Below are 19,304 nucleotides of genomic sequence, written 5' to 3' on the forward strand. Positions count from 1 at the left end.
CAAGAGCTCCAGCGCAGGGTCTGTGAGAGACAGCAAAACAAGCAGAGTCACGGCTAGTGATGTTGGGAAGCTACTACAGGCTGAAAACGTTTCTGGATCCAGTTTGGCAACAGGAGGATGTGCATAAGGTGAAAAGAAAATTGCACCTGTATACCCGCACGTATATCATTCGTAAAATCCAAATTTTCGGATTTTAACCAAACTGTTTTCAGCTCGCGACAAGCTTGAGCTAAATTAATGGGTCATCAAGCAAGATCTAATTTTGACCTTTTGGAAGGCGATACAACTTTTACAGCCTGGGTGATGCTTTTGGTGAATGCTCAGAAAGGAATCCCAGTCAACAATTTGCAATGTAATCCATATGCAACAATGTTATAGAACACATGTTGGCAATGGCAAACCTTTCAGTCCTTGAACAGTCTATACATACATTTTAGATATCACTGTCAACTCACGGTAGCTGCCATTATCAACAGGGCAATCACTTGCGCAAGCGTGTGTCTTTGGGTGCCTGATGTTTAATTCAAAGACTTTCAAATTGATGGCTTAGAGCGTGGCTTCCACAATACCTCAGCATAAGTCTAATTGGAAAGTGTGGGTTCAGTGATTAGCAATGGCAACACAAACTTGTCGATGTCTTCAGTCTGACTAGTGCGCTAACGACAGTGCCTCAAGGACCTTTGCTGACACCAAAATGAACCACACAGTTAAAGGCAACTCCAAGTGCTTCCCTGCGCCCACAACAGGTTCAGTGAATACATCAGGATCCAGGAAGTGAGGGCATCATCGATAGTGTAACCAAATATTTTCACAATCCTGCACCACTTGTAAAAAGCCAATGAAAAGGACAGACGCAGAGGATTAGTGAAAAACCACTGGTTGAGGTATCCCGGTCGGAAGAGCAGGCTACTTGGCACCACAAATACATTCCAAGTTGTATACAGTCGAGCTTGTTCTGCATGAATGCCAGATTACTCTAAAAAGACCTAGGTGCACACAGAGCGCAGGTGAGCACTGAAAGACTACACTTTAAGTAGAGTGAGTATGAAAATAGCTGCTTCGAAGAACTGGCGACATGATGCGCATGGCAGAAATCGAGCAACGCAAGCTGAGAGAATGCAGTGGAAAATAAGCAACACAAATGTATAAGGAAAATAACAGGGACACAAAAGGCATGCTAGCATGCGACAACAGACAGATGGGTGGAAAAAAGGAACTGGTCAGTGTGGGGGCTCATGCAAGGCAAAGGGATGCCACCACATATGGTGCAGAATGGCATGTATTTTACTGGGTATGGAAACTGTTTCAGTAGCTGTTATAACCAGTTTCAAGTAATATCCCTATAGGCGGGACGAAGGAGCATCATTTTAATGATGTGGCCCTCCAACAAAAAAATGCAAATGCTCACACAGACCAACACACAAAGCATTTCAAAGGGACATTGGTCTCACACCTACACCCTGAACAAACTTGAGCCCTACCACTGTACATTGGCGTGGATGCATTACATTTACCTCTGCGACAATACAGGACAGCTCCCATTTCCCAGCTATCCGTGCTACCAGTTTGGGGAGTAATTCACTCAGAAAAAAATATGATATAATTTTGTAGAGGTCACAAAGCAGCAGATTAGTCTCCAAGGTTAACATCAAGAGGGGTTTTGGCTACCAGGGGCTGTGTCATGATGGGCTTCACTGCCTCAGGGCAGAGCCAAGTGACCTATTTTCTGCGCCTGCAGTGAGTAAAGTGAATTCATTTAACCTGATATTTCACCAAGTTAGAGCTTTATTTTTTAGACAGCACAACTCGGAAACATCAACTAAAATGTTTCCGTTTCAGAACAATTTTGTCCGAAAATAAAGCACATCCTATGGAAAATAGTGCTTTAAATTAATTCACTGCAGGTGCATAAAAACAAGCATAAAAACTGCCGAGAGAGCACAGCCCATCATGTTATTCTCGGGGCCTTGGTGGAGTGTATTCTGGGCTCTGTTCAACAACTGTGTGCAAAAAACGATTTACAGTCTGAGGAAAATCTCATGCTAAAGGAGAACAATTCGTAAGGTCCTAACAATATTCACATTTTTACATGTCCAGAGGGAACCAATGCAACTTGCTTTCAAAGTCAACAACGTCCCATCAATCCAATCATAAAAAATAAGTGCCAGATGTCAATAAATACTGTTTAGTAAAACGTTTTATTGGAAAAAGGTCACATTTATAACAAGCTCAAAAGAGGCAAAGAAATATACAAAACAAGAAAACTTTTTACCAGGGTAAAGACTAGAGCCCCTACCGGCAGCTGCCAGATGAGTTTGAGGGATGGACAGTGACCATGGATGGGTCAGCAAGCAAAAGGGCTGGAATCTCAGATCCAAAATGAAAAGTTTATTTAAAACACTTAATGTCTCTTTTTAAAAGAAGTCCACATCTTCGGGGGCATCAAGGTCTCTGTATTCTACAATGTGTCGGGGGTCACCTCTCAGCATCCTGTTGAAAAGAAAATAATAAGGGTAGTCATTAAGAGAACCAGACAGTAAAATAAGTAGCCAGAATCTACCGCCTCAAATGTCTACTTTTCTGAACAAGTTTCTGCAAGAATCTAATGGTCTTCATCATAAATTCAAATCGGTATGTTGAAGATAAGGAATTTATGTTGCAGAGACAAGTGGCTTTTGAAGACCTCATTTGTCTCAGTTAAGTACAAAGCACTTTGGTCAATGATGCTCAGACTTGGACATGCACGCATGGATGTATCCAGAATAGATCATCAACAAACAAATGTAAAGCAGAAACCTTACTGGAAGGCCAGATTCAACAGATCGCTCTATTCTCTGGATTATATGACAGAATTCACGTGGGCTCTGTACTGAATGTGTTATAGACCAACTCCTCTGAAAGATAATATTTTGTGGTCATTTTGTGAAGTGTAGCCACTTGGATCGACAGCTTTCAATCCAGTGAGCAGTTCTTCAAGCAGAATGAGGAGTCCACCAGAGTTAAAACACTAGGACGCAGTGTTGTGAAAACTGAGTGAGTCATGTCTGCACATGCTGGAATTGTAGCCAACGACTCCCCAGAGTTAAGTGAGCACTGAAAACGGCACCATACAAACCTGCTGCGGGGTTTGCCTGGGTACCCCTGTCCCCGAAAATCATAGTTGCCTCTTCCAGCGTATGGAGTTGGAGGAAAAGGGCCACCACCTGTTGAAAGAGAACATTTGGCAAAAAGTTAAGAAGAGTTTCCCACCTCTGTGTTCTGAAACAACCCCCCACCCTCCCAAACCTGAATCACTTGACTGTCATGCCATGGATTCGAAAGTCTACCTTTTAATCTTAAGCTTCTGGTTTCTACCATTTCAATAAGGAGGAGAGTGTTGCACGTGTCACTGGATAAAACTATACCACAAAGGCAACCTGAGTAGGGTTTACTGGAGGTCAGCTACTTGACTTAAATCACAAATCCCATCATTTATGACAATCATGACAAAAGACAAGGCAGCCATTCAAGCAGGGAGTGTAAGGAGGGTCTCTTGATCGCCAGCAGCCATCTCTGCTACTCTGATGAACGTGGGGGATAGGGGTCCTGTGATTCCCATCAATGCTAGAAGGATTCTACACCCAGTGACTGAGGCTATACTGGAGACAGGATAATCTCAAACCAGACAGACATCAGGAATTGTGTTAAGTTCAAATAAGTATTCAATTGAAGATCTGAGAAGGAGACCAAGTAGCTGCCTAACTTATGTCAAGATATGAGAATTCGCCACAGTAAAGTAGATGCTGGTTTCTGTGTTCTCTAAGGACTGCTGTTACCAAGCAATATACAACTGTTGCACATCTCAATGGAAGCAGCTGAGAATACCTAATACGAACCCTGATGAAACCCAAACGGAAAGACTATCTGTCCATAGAGCGGGCACCTCAAAATATTGCCCAGAAGTATTAGAACTAGAAGATACAGAAACAGCTTGAAGTTTTATGGAGTAAGAATACGCTAAATAAACACAAAATAATCTTTACATTTAGGTTGGGGCGGAAGCTTACAAAACATACTGCGCCTTGGGGTTAAACACATGCATGTAAATTGTCTGGTTGAAAAGAAAACAGATCATTTTTTAAGAAACACTTTCTGGAAGTTGGTGAATAGCAGGGCGCTCTGCGTGACGGTGGCTTGCTCCACACGTTGTGGAATCAAGCACAAGGAGCTCGAGTGAATGCGTGAATGTAACTAGCACTCCCAGTAGAACAGATAGCAATGAGGGATTGTTTTTTGTTTTAAATGTAGGCGATTACTCAAAGTATTAAAAAGTTTAATTTGGCCTTCATCAACACAAGCTGGACTAAGTCCTTTTCTAAGCAAGTGATACAAAAATAGAGGGAAATAGGATTTCATAATTCCTTATCTTGCTTAACATGCTTCAAAGCATAACAAATACCTCACAGAATGGAACGTTCAAGCTCTTCATCTTTAGGCCTACTAATGCCAGATGAAAGCAGTGACCGAGAATAATATGGTGCTAAATGACGAGAGATTGGGTAGTTTACATAAATACTTAGGAATAAAATTCCATCTTCACTCTCAAGTCTAATTAAAGGAACACTTTCTGGAAGCCAAGATTGTTTTCTTCTCAGGCTCTAGCCCTTAAAATACTAGCATTCATTTAGGACCAGGATTTCAGAGGAGAAAGGAGATCTACCTCTAAAAGTGCAACACCTATGTTGTCAATGTTACTGGAGGTAAAGACCCTTTGAGACTCGTTAGAAGAACATGAAGATACCTTTCGCAGAGTAGAACCTCAAACATAAACTGTAGTAGTTGCTTGTCAATGACTGAGGTGCTGGAGTTAATCAGCAACCATACTGCCAAGCCATAAACTGATGGAAGGCTTCCAGGAGCACAGGTGCTGGCTTGAAAAAGGACAGACATATTCCTACTGCCTGAAGAATAATGATGGCCATAGTTGGCAGAGCATTCTGTATTACACGGATCAGTTGACTTTCAAGTAGTTTATCCTCTAAAGAGGCGCGGTTTCATGTTTACCACATTAGGCCCAACAGAGAAAAGAATTGACGGGGAATGTTCCCAAGTGCACATCACCTGAAATAGAAGGGTAGAGGGGAATGGGGAGGTGGGGGTGCATGCATTAGTCTAACCCTTGGTTCCTTTGTTCTGTGGTGAAGGATTTTTACCTTTTCATAATTATTTCCATGTCGTAAATAAAGTAGATAATTTGTTTGCTTCACTCAACATTTGGTAGAATGAAGACACGTAATGTTTGTTCCTGAAGGTTAGTAACTTTTGCACTTCCATTAATTATGGCTTGTCACCAACTTTCCTCTAAACCTAAAGTTATTTCCTATCAGGTGCATCTTCTCAGGGCTGAAGAATGATAGAACTAAGTAGCCTGCGGGGTCTCTTTACTGTGGTCAGTTTTATTTGGGAATGTGCCCTTGGCTACCCCTGCCTCAACACCACTTTATGGCCACCACGAATATGCCATAGTTCCACTGTTACCATTAAGTATGTGAGAAGCTTCTAAATGATTTTTCAACATTAACTATTTACACTGTAACCCTCTAAACACACATTTTTTGTGCATTGCATTTTCACCTCTGTGCTTATGTGTTTGCCCAAATTTGAGGGCTTTTCTGCAGGTTTTCTAAGGAGACAGTTTGTCAGAGGTTGCATCAAAAACTATATTTGATAGCCTGATACACTCAATGTCCCCTAAAGCCTTGGTCTACAATCATCCTCAAGCGTTATATGGTGATATAGGCATCTATCTTATCACTTGCTGTATGTTCTAGGTGAACTTTGATATAAGGATTGAGGTACAGAACTATGCATTTTTCAAACTGTCAGTAAGTGATGCTGCTTTACACAAAAAAAAAAATTGCTGGCCATCTGACAAGCCACAAAACCGTTCTTTGTCATTGGCATTACTGTTGGTGCACAAGGTAATCTCTCTGGAAGCACAGTGACTTGAGGTTAATCCAGATATTAGTTGCAAATATAAAGCGCAAAGGATGACTAAAACTGTTGAGTTTCAGTATGGAAATTAAACTCCTCTGGACCTCGTTTTATTGCCTTTCCTACAGGCAAACATTACAGCAGGAGAAAGTGAGATTTTGTTTGAAGGAACACACGAGTATCTTCAATGTTGCCTCCAAAACTGGCTCCGAAGTAGTACAGGGATTATTCTATAAACAGAACTTCTAGGTATATAAGTGGCAGTTTTCCTTTCTTTCCATTTCAGCAGCTTGGTTTCCTCTGTGACAAAGAGAAGTCTGCAAACCGAGTCTGATATTAATAGACATTAATGAAGGCCCCACGAGGAAGAAGAAAAATGTAATTTTAATGTGACATAGGTTCTATACCAGGTTTCTTCATTACATAATCAAATCAAAAAACAAACAAAAAAAAAGCCAACCTTAATCTCAGAGAGCCATAATAAAAAATAAAAAAATAAAAAAAGCATAGCTTTGAGGTCGTTTTTCATGAGAACGTCAAAGTCAAATGAAAGACCAACCTCCTGTGATGTAGGATTGTGGTACTCTTAGCCGTGTTAAAGAGATGTTGCATATTTCTGCTTTAAGAGATATGCCTATAGGAACAGTTTTTATTATTTTTCCTTTTCAATGAAAGAGGGGAAAACTGAAGTAGCACATAAACCTATTTCTTTTTTAGTGCCTTCAAGAGATCAGAGTAATTTTGTTAAAAGATTAAACAAATGTGGCCTTTAGAGAAGCACGGTTTGGAGCCAAACCTCTATGTTGAGGTGTCGAGGCACACTGCACTGGTAAAGATTTTATGTCGAGCTTGGCAGCACGCAGCACTGTCTCCAAGGTTGTTGTATTCATATATGGGCTTTTAACCATGCCCCACTCTTGCCATTCGTTCTTTGTTGTGCTTTCCATAAATGCTTCATTTTTACTGGTGCATTTTGCTAAATGTCCATCCTTTTCCCTGATAAGTTTCCATCCAGGGGATTTCACTAAGAGAACATTTTTGTTAGCCATCACACTACGTCATGCTTCCTCCTGTTACAACGTGCAAAGGCCCCTCCTCCCGTCTGGTTTCAGTCGTGCCTTTAATCCCAGCCACCATTGTTTCTCCTCATGGCTTGTTTTTCCTTGTTTTCAATGTATGTTTTTTGTGAGTACATTTACTTTTCCTTGTTGGCTTTTGATTATTATTGCTGATTTTCCCATCATGTGTTCTAAATCAGCGTTGCAGCACAAATCACTTTACTGCGCCAAAAACAGCCCTTCGAACTTTTGGTGTTGCATAGAAAAAGACCAAAGCATTTATTTCAAACAGGAAATCAGACAGGAAAACCATACATCGAATTGTACGGTTGAAAATCTACACCTCCCACAGCACTGAACACGTAAATTACGCAGGACGTGTGCTATGGTAAATTTGCATAACCACCTCAGCTGCTGGGATTCGGGGCTGGCTGAAGCTGGCAGAAAGTGCCTGGAAAACAACGGTTCCCGGGGCAGAGTTTAATGGCGCCGTCGACCATGCACTCTGCTTTGCCCCTGGCGTGTCTCTTTTCTCATCATTCAGATACATCTCTCTATTGGACATATGTGAGCAAAACAGTATCACCACATTCACAGAGAGTCCCAGTCAGCACACGTCAAGCTGCTAATTTCTTACTCCGGATCTCTGTACCATTTGATTTATGTGCTCACAGATTTTATTTATCTCTCTCCCTGGTGTACCAATGCCCTGCTTATATTTTATGTGTACTTACATCCATAAGGGGAGGGATTTCCTGTACTATTCTACTGCAGTGTTACTATAATAAAGTACATTTATTTGTGCAACACTGTGGTTCCTGTGCGACTACTGTGGTATTGCAAGTGTCTCACACGCCTAGATAGGTCTTGCTGCTCACCACAGCTACCACTAGGAGAGCCCTGCCTTCCTAGACACTAAGACTTACTAATAAGGGTTGCATGGAACTAGTAGAAGGTGACAACGCCCTAGGTGTCCACCACATACCAGACCAGCCTCCTACAAGGAGAAACCAAGCGTCATACCTAGTAACCAGAAGCAATTCATCATGATTAATATAATTTCTCTTGAGAGAAGAAAAAAAAAAAAAAAAAAACTTAGCAGTCACGTTGCAACACCTCTCCTTATCACAGTACTCTCCTTTGTTTATTTTTAGGTAGGCCCTATAGTTATATGCAGGGCCGCTGAAATTGTGGCAAAAGGGACCAAAGTATGTAGCTGCGTTGACCAATTAACGTGGCAAAAGAAGTCCAGTTATAAAGTTACAATGCCAATGGCTCCAACTCAAGTAAATGTGAGACGTATTGCATTAGGCACAGGCAGATTAAGTGATTCGCCCAGAATCACAGGGTTTTGAGCTGGCACAGGGGCTTAAACATGGTTCCCCCAGCTCCAATGTGGGCAGCTCCGCCTGTAAGAACACAGAACAATGCAGAAGATGGCGCTGCATAATGAAAATGTCACTTACCCAGTGTACATCTGTTCGTGGCATCAGTCGCTGTAGATTCGCATGTTTTGCATAGCTCGCCATCTGGTGTTGGGCCGGAGTGTTACAAGTTGTTTTTCTTCGAAGAAGTCTTTCGAGTCACGGGACCGAGTGACTCCTCCTTTTGTCTCCATTGCGCATGGGCGTCGACTCTATCCTCGATTGTTTTTCCCCGCAGAGGGTGAGGTAGGAGTTGAATTGTAGTAATAGTGCCCATGCAATGGAGTGACTAAGTATGTACCTATTTAAGGTTGAGATGATACATATACAAATAGTTGAAGGTAACTTCCAAACTGCTACAGGCTCCCGGGGAGGCGGGTGGGAACATGCGAATCTACAGCGACTGATGCCACGAACAGATGTACACTGGGTAAGTGACATTTTCAGTTCGATGGCATCTGTCGCTGTAGATACGCATGTTTTGCATAGACTAGTAAGCAGTTATCTCCCCAAAAGCGGTGGCTCAGCCTGTAGGAGTGGAAGTTGTCTGAAATAATGTTCTTAATACGGCTTGACCTACTGTGGCTTGTTGTGCGGATAACACGTCTACACAGTAGTGCTTGGTGAATGTGTGAGGCGTAGACCATGTGGCTGCCTTACATATTTCTTGCATTGGGATGTTTCCTAGAAAGGCCATGGTAGCACCTTTCTTTCTGGTTGAGTGTGCCCTTGGTGTAATGGGCAGCTGTCGTTTAGCTTTAAGGTAGCAGATTTGGATGCATTTAACTATCCATCTGGCTATACCTTGTTTTGATATTGGGTTTCCTGCATGAGGTTTTTGAAATGCAATAAATAGTTGTTTAGTCTTTCTGATGTTCTTTGTTCTGTCAATGTAATACATTAATGCTCTTTTGACATCTAATGTATGTAGTGCCCTTTCAGCTACGGTATCTGGTTGTGGAAAGAACACTGGAAGTTCCACTGTTTGATTTAGATGGAACGGTGAAATAACCTTTGGCAAAAATTTAGGATTAGTCCTTAGGACGACCTTATTCTTGTGTAGTTGTATAAAAGGTTCTTGTATTGTAAACGCCTGAATCTCGCTTACTCTTCTTAGGGAAGTAATGGCGATGAGAAATGCAACCTTCCAGGTTAGGAACTGTATTTCGCAGGAGTGCATGGGTTCAAAAGGTGGACCCATAAGTCTAGTTAGGACAACATTTAGGTTCCATGAAGGAACAGGTGGTGTTCTTGGTGGTATAATTCTCCTAAGGCCCTCCATGAATGCTTTAATGACTGGTATCTTATATAGGGAAGTTGAATAGGTAGTCTGCAGGTATGCAGATATTGCTGTAAGGTGTATTTTAATGGAAGAGAAAGCCAGGCTAGATTTTTGTAAGTGAAGCAAGTAACCCACTACATGTTCTGGAGTTGTGTGTAATGGTTGTATTTGATTAATATGGCAGTAGCAAACAAACCTCTTCCATTTACTTGCATAGCAGTGCCTGGTGGATGGCCTTCTGGCTTGCTTTATGACTTCCATACATTCTTGGGTAAGTTGTAAGTGCCCGAATTCTAGGATTTCAGGAGCCAGATTGCTAGATTCAGCGATGCTGGATCTGGGTGTCTGATCTTTTGGTTGTGTTGTGTCAACAGATCTGGCCTGTTGGGCAATTTGATGTAGGGTACTACTGATAGGTCTAGCAGCGTTGTGTACCAGGGTTGCCTTGCCCAAGCTGGTGCTATTAATATGAGTTTGAGTTTGTTTTGACTGAGTTTGTTTACCAGGTAAGGAAGGAGAGGGAGAGGAGGAAAAGCGTAAGCAAATATCCCTGACCAGTTCATCCATAGGGCATTGCCTTGGGACTGTTTGTGTGGGTATCTGGATGCGAAGTTTTGGCATTTTGCGTTCTCCTTCGTCGCAAACAAGTCTATTTGAGGTGTTCCCCAGAGTTTGAAATAGGTGTTCAGAATTTGGGGGTGAATTTCCCATTCGTGGACCGGTTGGTGATCGAGAGAGATTGTCTGCAAGTTGATTTTGGATCCCTGGTATAAATTGTGCTATTAGGCGAATTTGGTTGTGAATTGCCCAACGCCAAATTTTTTGTGCTAGCAGGCTTAACTGCGTGGAGTGCGTCCCCCCTTGCTTGTTTAGATAATACATTGTTGTCATGTTGTCTGCCTTGACGAGAATGTATTTGTGAACTATTATTGGTTGGAAAGCTTTTAGTGCTTGAAAAACTGCTAGAAGTTCTAGGTGATTTATATGCAGTTTTGTTTGATGTACGTTCCATTGTCCTTGTATGCTGTGTTGTATCGAGGTGTGCTCCCCACCCTGTCATGGAAGCATCTGTTATTACGTATTGTGGCACTGGGTCTTGGAAAGGCCGCCCTTTGTTTAAATTTATGTTGTTCCACCACAGAAGCGAGAGGTAAGTTTGGCGGTCTATTAACACCAGATCTAGAAGATGACCCTGTGCTTGAGACCACTGTGATGCTAGGCACTGTTGTAAGGGCCTCATGTGCAGTCTTGCGTTTGGGACAATGGCTATGCATGAAGACATCATGCCTAGGAGTTGTAATATCATCTTTGCTTGTATCTTTTGTGTTGGATACATGCGTTGTATGATGGTGTTGAAATTTTGAATTCTTTGGGGACTTGGAGTGGCTACTCCTTTTGTTGTGTCTATTATGGCTCCTAGGTATTGTTGTACCTTGCACGGCAGAATGTTGGATTTCGTGAAGTTGACGGTGAACCCTAGTTTGAAGAGGGTTTGTATGATCTGATTTGTGTGATTTGAGCACTCTATTAACGAATGGGCCTTGATTAGCCAGTCGTCTAGATATGGGAACACATGTATTTGCTGCCTTCTGATGTGTGCAGCGACTACCGCTAGACATTTGGTAAAGACTCTTGGTGCGGTTGTTAATCCGAAAGGCAGTACCTTGAATTGGTAATGTATTCCTTTGAATACAAACCTTAGGTATTTCCTGTGCGATGGGTGTATTGGTATATGGAAATACGCGTCCTTGAGGTCTAAAGTTGTCATGTAGTCGTGTAGTTTTAGCAATGGTAATACTTCTTGTAGTGTGACCATGTGAAAGTGGTCTGATTTGATGAATGTGTTCACTATTCTGAGGTCTAGGATTGGTCTCAGCGTTTTGTCCTTCTTTGGTATCAGAAAGTACAGTGAGTAAACTCCTGTGTTTATTTGTGTGTTTGGCACTAATTCGATTGCATTCTTTTGCAATAGTGCCTGCACTTCTATCTCCAGGAGATTGGAATGATGTTTTGTCAAATTTTGTGCTTTTGGTGGTATGTTTGGAGGGAATTGTAGAAATTCTAGGCAATAACCATGTTGGATAATTGCTAGAACCCAAGTGTCTGTAGTGATTTTCTCCCATGCTTTGTAATAATGACTTATTCTTCCCCCCACTGGTGTTGTGTGGAGGGGGTGAGTGACATGTGAGTCACTGCTTAGTAGTAGGGGTTTTGGGGCTTTGAAATTTTCCTCCATTCCTAGGGAATTGCCCTCCTCTATATTGTCCCCGAAAACCTCCTCTGTACTGTCCCTGGTAACTGGACGGTGTTGCCTGTGAGGTGCTGGCTTGTGTGCTCTGACCCCGAAACCCCCCTCTAAAGGGTGTTTTACGGAATGTGCTGTAATTCCCTCTGCTCTGCGGGGAGTAGAGTGCGCCCATGGCTTTAGCAGTGTCCGTGTCTTTTTTGAGTTTCTCAATCGCTGTGTCCACTTCTGGACCAAACAGTTCCTTTTCGTTAAAAGGCATATTGAGAACTGCTTGCTGAATCTCTGGTTTAAATCCAGACGTTCGGAGCCATGCATGCCTTCTGATAGTTACAGATGTATTAATTGTCCGTGCAGCTTTATCTGCAGCGTCCATGGAGGAGCGGATTTGGTTGTTGGAAATGGTCTGTCCCTCCTCAACCACTTGTTTTGCCCTATTTTGTAGGTCCTTGGGCAGATGGTCAATGAGATGTTGCATCTCATCCCAATGGGCTCTGTCATAGCGCGCAAGTAGTGCCTGGGAGTTAGCGATGGGCCACTGGTTTGCAGCTTGTGCTGCAACTCTCTTACCAGCTGCATCGAACTTGCGGCTTTCTTTATCTGGGGGTGGTGCATCTCCAGATGTGTGGGAGTTGGCCCTTTTCCTAGCTGCTCCTACAACGACAGAGTCTGGTGGCAGCTGTGTAGTGATGAAAGCCGGGTCTGTAGGAGGTGCCTTATACTTTTTTCCCACTCTTGGTGGGATTGCCCTACTTTTGACCGGCTCCTTAAAGATTTCTTTTGCGTGCCGGAGCATACCAGGGAGCATAGGCAGGCTTTGGTAGGAGCTGTGGGTGGAGGAGAGTGTGTTGAATAAAAAGTCATCCTCGACCTGTTCTGAGTGGAGGCTTACATTGTGAAATTGTGCTGCTCTAGCCACCACTTGAGAATACGCAGTGCTGTCCTCTGGTGGAGATGGCTTCGTAGGGTATGCCTCCGGACTGTTATCTGACACTGGGGCGTCGTATAAGTCCCATGCGTCTTGATCTTGGTCACCCTGGCTCATGGTGGTGTGAGCTGGGGAATGTGATGGAGTTTGTGCTGGTGAGACGTTAATCACAGGTGGAGGAGAGGGTGGTGGGGTAACTTTTTTCACCACTTTTGTTTGTGGTGTTTGTTCAGTTTGGAACTCCAATCTTCTCTTTCTTCTAATAGGGGGAAGGGTGCTTATTTTTCCTGTCCCCTGCTGTATGAAAATACGCTTTTGCGTATGGTCTACATCCGTTGAGTGTAGCTCTTCCTCAAACCTATGCTTTTGCATTTGGGAGGTTAGCGAGTGCTCTTCTGTATAAGAGCCTGAAACTGGGTCGGTTGCAGTTTGTTTTGGCACCGAAACCCTGTCTGCATCTTTTTTCGGCTCCAAGGTGACTTTTTTCTTTTTCGGGGCCGAAACCTCTCGGCGTCGATCTTCTTCGGTGCCGCTGTCTCGGCGTCGAGCCGTGTCTACACCGGTATCTCGGTGTCGATGCTTGTCTCCAGCACTTTCTCAGTCCCGAGAAGGCTGCGTGCCGGTGTCTCGACCGGAGTCGGACGATCTCGGCACTGTTTGGGCCTTTTTCGGTGCCGACGGTCGGTCACCGAATTTATGGGTCGAGCCATGGCCTGGTGGCAGTGGCGTCCCCTGGGCCTTGTAAATCTTCTTCTGAGTGGTTTTCGACGTCTTACTCACGGTTTGTGTATCGTCGAATCCTTCGGAGTCCGATTCTTGGATCGAAAAGGTTCCCTCCTCTTCTTGTTCCTCGAACTCCCGGTGGGCTGTCGGCGCGGACGCCATCTGAAGTCTTCTGGCTCGACGGTCTCGGAGTGTTTTTCGGGACCGGAACGCACGACAGGCCTCGCAGGTGTCTTCACTGTGCTCAGGTGACAGGCACAGGTTGCAGACCAAGTGTTGGTCTGTATAGGGGTATTTATTGTGGCATTTGGGAAAGAAACGGAACGGGGTCAGTTCCATCGGCGTTCTTCTGCATGCGGTCGGGCCGACCAGGCCCCGACGGGGGAATCGAAAAAATTACCCCAAAGCGCACCGGAGCTCTTCGATCTTAGACGCGGTGTTGAATCTAACTACGCCGATCCCGAACGCAACAATACCGACGAAAATCTTCCGAAATTAGCTATCTTTCCGTTCCGAAACTCGGAGCGACAGGAACACGTCCGAACCCGATGGCAGAAACAAAAACAATCGAAGATGGAGTCGGCGCCCATGCGCAATGGAGACAAAAGGAGGAGTCACTCGGTCCCGTGACTCGAAAGACTTCTTCGAAGAAAAACAACTTGTAACACTCCGGCCCAACACCAGATGGCGAGCTATGCAAAACATGCGTATCTACAGCGACAGATGCCATCGAACTTATATTTACCTAGAACACATGCCTATTAAACTCCTTCCACTACATTTATAAATAAACATATTCTAATTGATTCTTTGACTATATTTTCTACTCACAACAAAAAAATACTGCTTTTTGCTGCCAAAAGAAAACATTAAGAGCTCTTTTACTCACACATACTATCTTATTCCTGCAATGACTAACTGTCTTCATGCTCCTGTCCTTTACATTGTATTTTTTGGTTTGGGCCCCTTTAAGTATACAGCATTTCTCTTCACCTTCTTATAAAAAGCTTTTTTTCAGAAAGAAATACTTGCCACTCGATTTTTCTTTTTTCAGCACTAGGATGGAACACGCTTCCTTCATTTGCTCTTCTCCCTTGCCTCCATGTGGTTCTCTTAACGGTTGGCTTTTGTCTCCCTCCGTGTTGTTGCAACCCCGCCCTCCTTCCACTGTGAATGTTGCCGCTTGCCCCCACCCTCTGTCCAGGTTATTGCCTGCCCCTACACATTGAGGGTGTTGCTTGATTTCTGTGTGATTCCGCTCGCTGTTGATCCATGGCAGGTACTGCACCAGATTCTGCCAAACGTGGTGTTAGAAACTAGGTGAGTTTAGCACCACAATGCTTCTTAATGCTATGAAATACCCATGAGTAGAGTGACTAGGTGACTAGGCTCCTTTTCGCTTTGTCGCAAAATGCTGCATATAAGCATGTTGCATCAAAGGAAGAAGGTAAATGGAAGTGCTGTAGTTATATGCAGGTCGGCTGGAATTATGTGGCAGGAAAAGACCAAATTATGAGGCAGGGTTGACCAATTTATGAGGCAAAAAAAAAAAACAGTTATAAATTTACAACACCAATAGCGCTAACTCAAGCTAATGCAAGAACCATTGCATTGTAAATGCTTGATTTTGTAATATTAACTAGGATGACGTTGCTGAGAATCAAACTACTACCACACGAAAAAACGTAATTTAACTTGCCGGTCCTATCAAATGGCGTGTACAGCAACAGCACTAGTACTTTTTAGAATCCTACAATCAACATAGCAAATGGCTAATTACGTTTTCATAACTGTGACTGCTCTACTTTAGAGATGCTCAGTCGTATTATGTTCACAACTTACCATATCCCAGAAGAGGTGGCCGTGGCTGGCCAAAAGCCATCAATGTCTGCTGCGGCGTCTGATGAGGGAATGGCATGCCGGTAGACAGACCTGTGACTAACAAAAAAAAAAAAAAGGGGGGGGGGGGGGGGCGGCATTAAAATACTATACTAAAAGAGGGAACAGCCTAGAGTCTGGGCCCTTGACCAACACGCCATCCCTCCTCTATCTCCAAATCCCTGTACCATGGGTGTAGGAAGTTGGCTCTGTATGTGCTATTTCAAAGTAAGGAATAGCATGCACAGAGTCCAAGGGTTCCCCTTAGAGGTAAAATAGTGGTAAAAATAGATAATACTAATGCTCTATTTTGTGGTAGTGTGGTCGAGCAGTAGGCTTATCCAAGGAGTAGTGTTAAGCATTTGTTGTACATACACATAGACAATAAATGAGGTACACACACTCAGAGACAAATCCAGCCAATAGGTTTTGTATAGAAAAATATCTTTTCTTAGTTTATTTTAAGAACCACAGGTTCAAATTCTACATGTAATATCTCATTCGAAAGGTATTGCAGGTAAGTACTTTAGGAACTTTAAATCATAAAAATTGCATGTATACTTTTCAAGTTATTGACAAATAGCTGTTTTAAAAGTGGACACTTAGTGCAATTTTCACAGTTCCTAGGGGAGGGAAGTTTTTGTTAGTTTAACCAGGTAAGTAAGACACTTACAGGGCTTAGTTCTTGGTCCAAGGTAGCCCACCGTTGGGGGTTCAGAGCAACCCCAAAGTCACCACACCAGCAGCTCAGGGCCGGTCAGGTGCAGAGTTCAAAGTGGTGCCCAAAACACATAGGCTAGAATGGAGAGAAGGGGGTGCCCCGGTTCCGGTCTGCTTGCAGGTAAGTACCCGCGTCTTCGGAGGGCAGACCAGAGGGGTTTTGTAGGGCACCGGGGGGGACACAAGCCCACACAGAAATTTCACCCTCAGCAGCGCGGGGGCGGCCAGGTGCAGTGTAGAAACAAGCGTCGGGTTTGTAATGGAAGTCAATGGGAGATCTAGGGATCTCTTCAGCGCTGCAGGCAGGCAAGGGGGGGGTTCCTCGGGGAAACCTCCACTTGATCAAGGGAGAGGGACTCCTGGGGGTCACTCCTCCAGTGAAAGTCCGGTCCTTCAGGTCCTGGGGGCTGCGGGTGCAGGGTCTCTCCCAGGTGTCGGGACTTAGGATTCAAAGAGTCGCGGTCAGGGGAAGCCTCGGGATTCCCTCTGCAGGCGGCGCTGTGGGTGCTCAGGGGGGACAGGTTTTGGTACTCACAGTCTTAGAGTAGTCCTGGGGTCCCTCCTGAGGTGTTGGATCGCCACCAGCCGAGTCGGGGTCGCCGGGTGCAGTGTTGCAAGTCTCACGCTTCTTGCGGGGAGCTTGCAGGGTTCTTTAAAGCTGCTGGAAACAAAGTTGCAGCTTTTCTTGGAGCAGGTCCGCTGTCCTCGGGAGTTTCTTGTCTTTTCGAAGCAGGGGCAGTCCTCAGAGGATGTCGAGGTCGCTGGTCCCTTTGGAAGGCGTCGCTGGAGCAGGATCTTTGGAAGGCAGGAGACAGGCCGGTGAGTTTCTGGAGCCAAGGCAGTTGTCGTCTTCTGGTCTTCCTCTGCAGGGGTTTTCAGCTAGGCAGTCCTTCTTCTTGTAGTTGCAGGAATCTAATCTTCTAGGGTTCAGGGTAGCCCTTAAATACTAAATTTAAGGGCGTGTTTAGGTCTGGGGGGTTAGTAGCCAATGGCTACTAGCCCTGAGGGTGGGTACACCCTCTTTGTGCCTCCTCCCAAGGGGAGGGGGGTCACAATCCTAACCCTATTGGGGGAATCCTCCATCTGCAAGATGGAGGATTTCTAAAAGTTAGAGTCACTTCAGCTCAGGACACCTTAGGGGCTGTCCTGACTGGCCAGTGACTCCTCCTTGTTGCTTTCTTTGTTCCCTCCAGCCTTGCCGCCAAAAGTGGGGGCCGTGGCCGGCAACTCCACTAAGCTGGAGTGCCCTGCTGGGCTGTGACAAAGGGGTGAGCCTTTGAGGCTCACCGCCAGGTGTCACAGCTCCTGCCTGGGGGAGGTGTTAGCATCTCCACCCGGTGCAGGCTTTGTTACTGGCCTCAGAGTGACAAAGGCACTCTCCCCATGGGGCCAGCAACATGTCTCTGGTGTGGCAGGCTGCTGGAACTAGTCAGCCTACACAGACAGTCGGTTAAGTTTCAGGGGGCACCTCTAAGGTGCCCTCTGTGGTGTATTTTACAATAAAATGTACACTGGCATCAGTGTGCATTTATTGTGCTGAGAAGTTTGATACCAAACTTCCCAGTTTTCAGTGTAGCCATTATGGTGCTGTGGAGTTCGTGTTTGACCGACTCCCAGACCATATACTCTTATGGCTACCCTGCACTTACAATGTCTAAGGTTTTGTTTAGACACTGTAGGGGTACCATGCTCATGCACTGGTACCCTCACCTATGGTATAGTGCACCCTGCCTTAGGGCTGTAAGGCCTGCTAGAGGGGTGTCTTACCTATACTGCATAGGCAGTGAGAGGCTGGCATGGCACCCTGAGGGGAGTGCCATGTCGACTTACTCGTTTTGTCCTCGCTAGCACACACAAGCTGGCAAGCAGTGTGTCTGTGCTGAGTGAGAGGTCTCCAGGGTGGCATAAGACATGCTGCAGCCCTTAGAGACCTTCCTTGGCATCAGGGCCCTTGGTACTAGAAGTACCAGTTACAAGGGACTTATCTGGATGCCAGGGTCTGCCAATTGTGGATACAAAAGTACAGGTTAGGGAAAGAACACTGGTGCTGGGGCCTGGTTAGCAGGCCTCAGCACACTTTCAATTGTAAACATAGCATCAGCAAAGGCAAAAAGTCAGGGGGCAACCATGCCAAGGAGGCATTTCCTTACACAGGGCCAGGTGATCCCACAGATAAGGGGATTTGTAATTTCACTGGAAGTTCGCAATAAGTACACAAATTTCTTCCCGCTGAGAAACTTGGAACACTTTAAGCTTATAAAAATAACAAGGTACTTTAGATGTGCTGGAAAAAAAGCTATCACAAAAACAATCCACAATTTATCTGCAGTCTGCCACAACCTTCTTAGGAATCAGTGTAAGAAATTATGTCCTTCCTTCTAGCCCTGGCCTCCTTGTAAACATCATTAAGGGCTGTAATGGAATATTGCCTCAACTACCATCTATAGTTGCCTCCTATGAAAAGGAAATCATATGCATGTCCAAAGCACAAAACAAACCTATGTGCTTGACTCTAGACAGCCAGGGACCATGTAACACTCTGAAGTGTGGGGAGGAGGGGACAGAAGTGCTGTAAGGTAAGTGGCTGCATGGTAATAAGTGGGGCCATTCCCACACTTAAGGGGTCCCCTCACCTACTCCCTATAATATCTAAACCAGGTTCATCACTTATGAGGCTGAAACACTGGAGCAGCAGAAAGCCAACTATGTGCTACGCGAACAACACGGGAAGAAAGCACTAGTTAGTGTAAATCAGGAAAACCAATAGGAGAAAGGGCATGTTACCAGCTCCGGTAAAATCTCACTTAAGACACTAGGTGTCACTGCTGCAAGCACAGTCCACTGTCTTGGACTCCTTGTACACTAAAATGTCAGCCCCTGAACTACGAACAATCACGCATTGCTCACATTTTCTCTAGCCATTAACTACATAAGATCTGTCATTCAAAATGCAAGGCCTGGGGTCGAACCTCCAGCAAACATCGGACACCATGAACAAGTTACTTTCTACTGGTAATGACAGCAGATTATTCATTTATTGAATATCCCCAAGCACAAGACACCATACCCCCTA

At 44.6% G+C, this 19,304-nt stretch overlaps 1 protein-coding gene across 2 annotated transcripts in view; it reads right to left on the reverse strand.

The window, feature by feature from the left end:
- Window positions 1–2,179: 2,179 nt before the first annotated feature.
- The window catches only part of SRRT (serrate, RNA effector molecule), an 87,123-nt gene continuing 69,998 nt past the window's right edge, over window positions 2,180–19,304 (reverse strand). Inside the window, exons 18-20 of one of the 2 annotated variants that reach the window (XM_069215567.1) lie at window positions 15,476–15,571; window positions 3,116–3,203; window positions 2,180–2,490 (exon numbers count right to left, since the gene is read on the reverse strand). In XM_069215567.1, coding sequence (XP_069071668.1) covers window positions 2,415–2,490; window positions 3,116–3,203; window positions 15,476–15,571 — 260 coding nt within the window. In that variant the 3' untranslated portion in view covers window positions 2,180–2,414. The remainder of the gene's footprint in view (window positions 2,491–3,115; window positions 3,204–15,475; window positions 15,572–19,304) is intronic. The other variant, XM_069215568.1, reaches the window with a different exon arrangement.

Source organism: Pleurodeles waltl, chromosome 12 (assembly GCF_031143425.1).
Source record: "Pleurodeles waltl isolate 20211129_DDA chromosome 12, aPleWal1.hap1.20221129, whole genome shotgun sequence".
NCBI lineage: Eukaryota > Metazoa > Chordata > Amphibia > Caudata > Salamandridae > Pleurodeles > Pleurodeles waltl.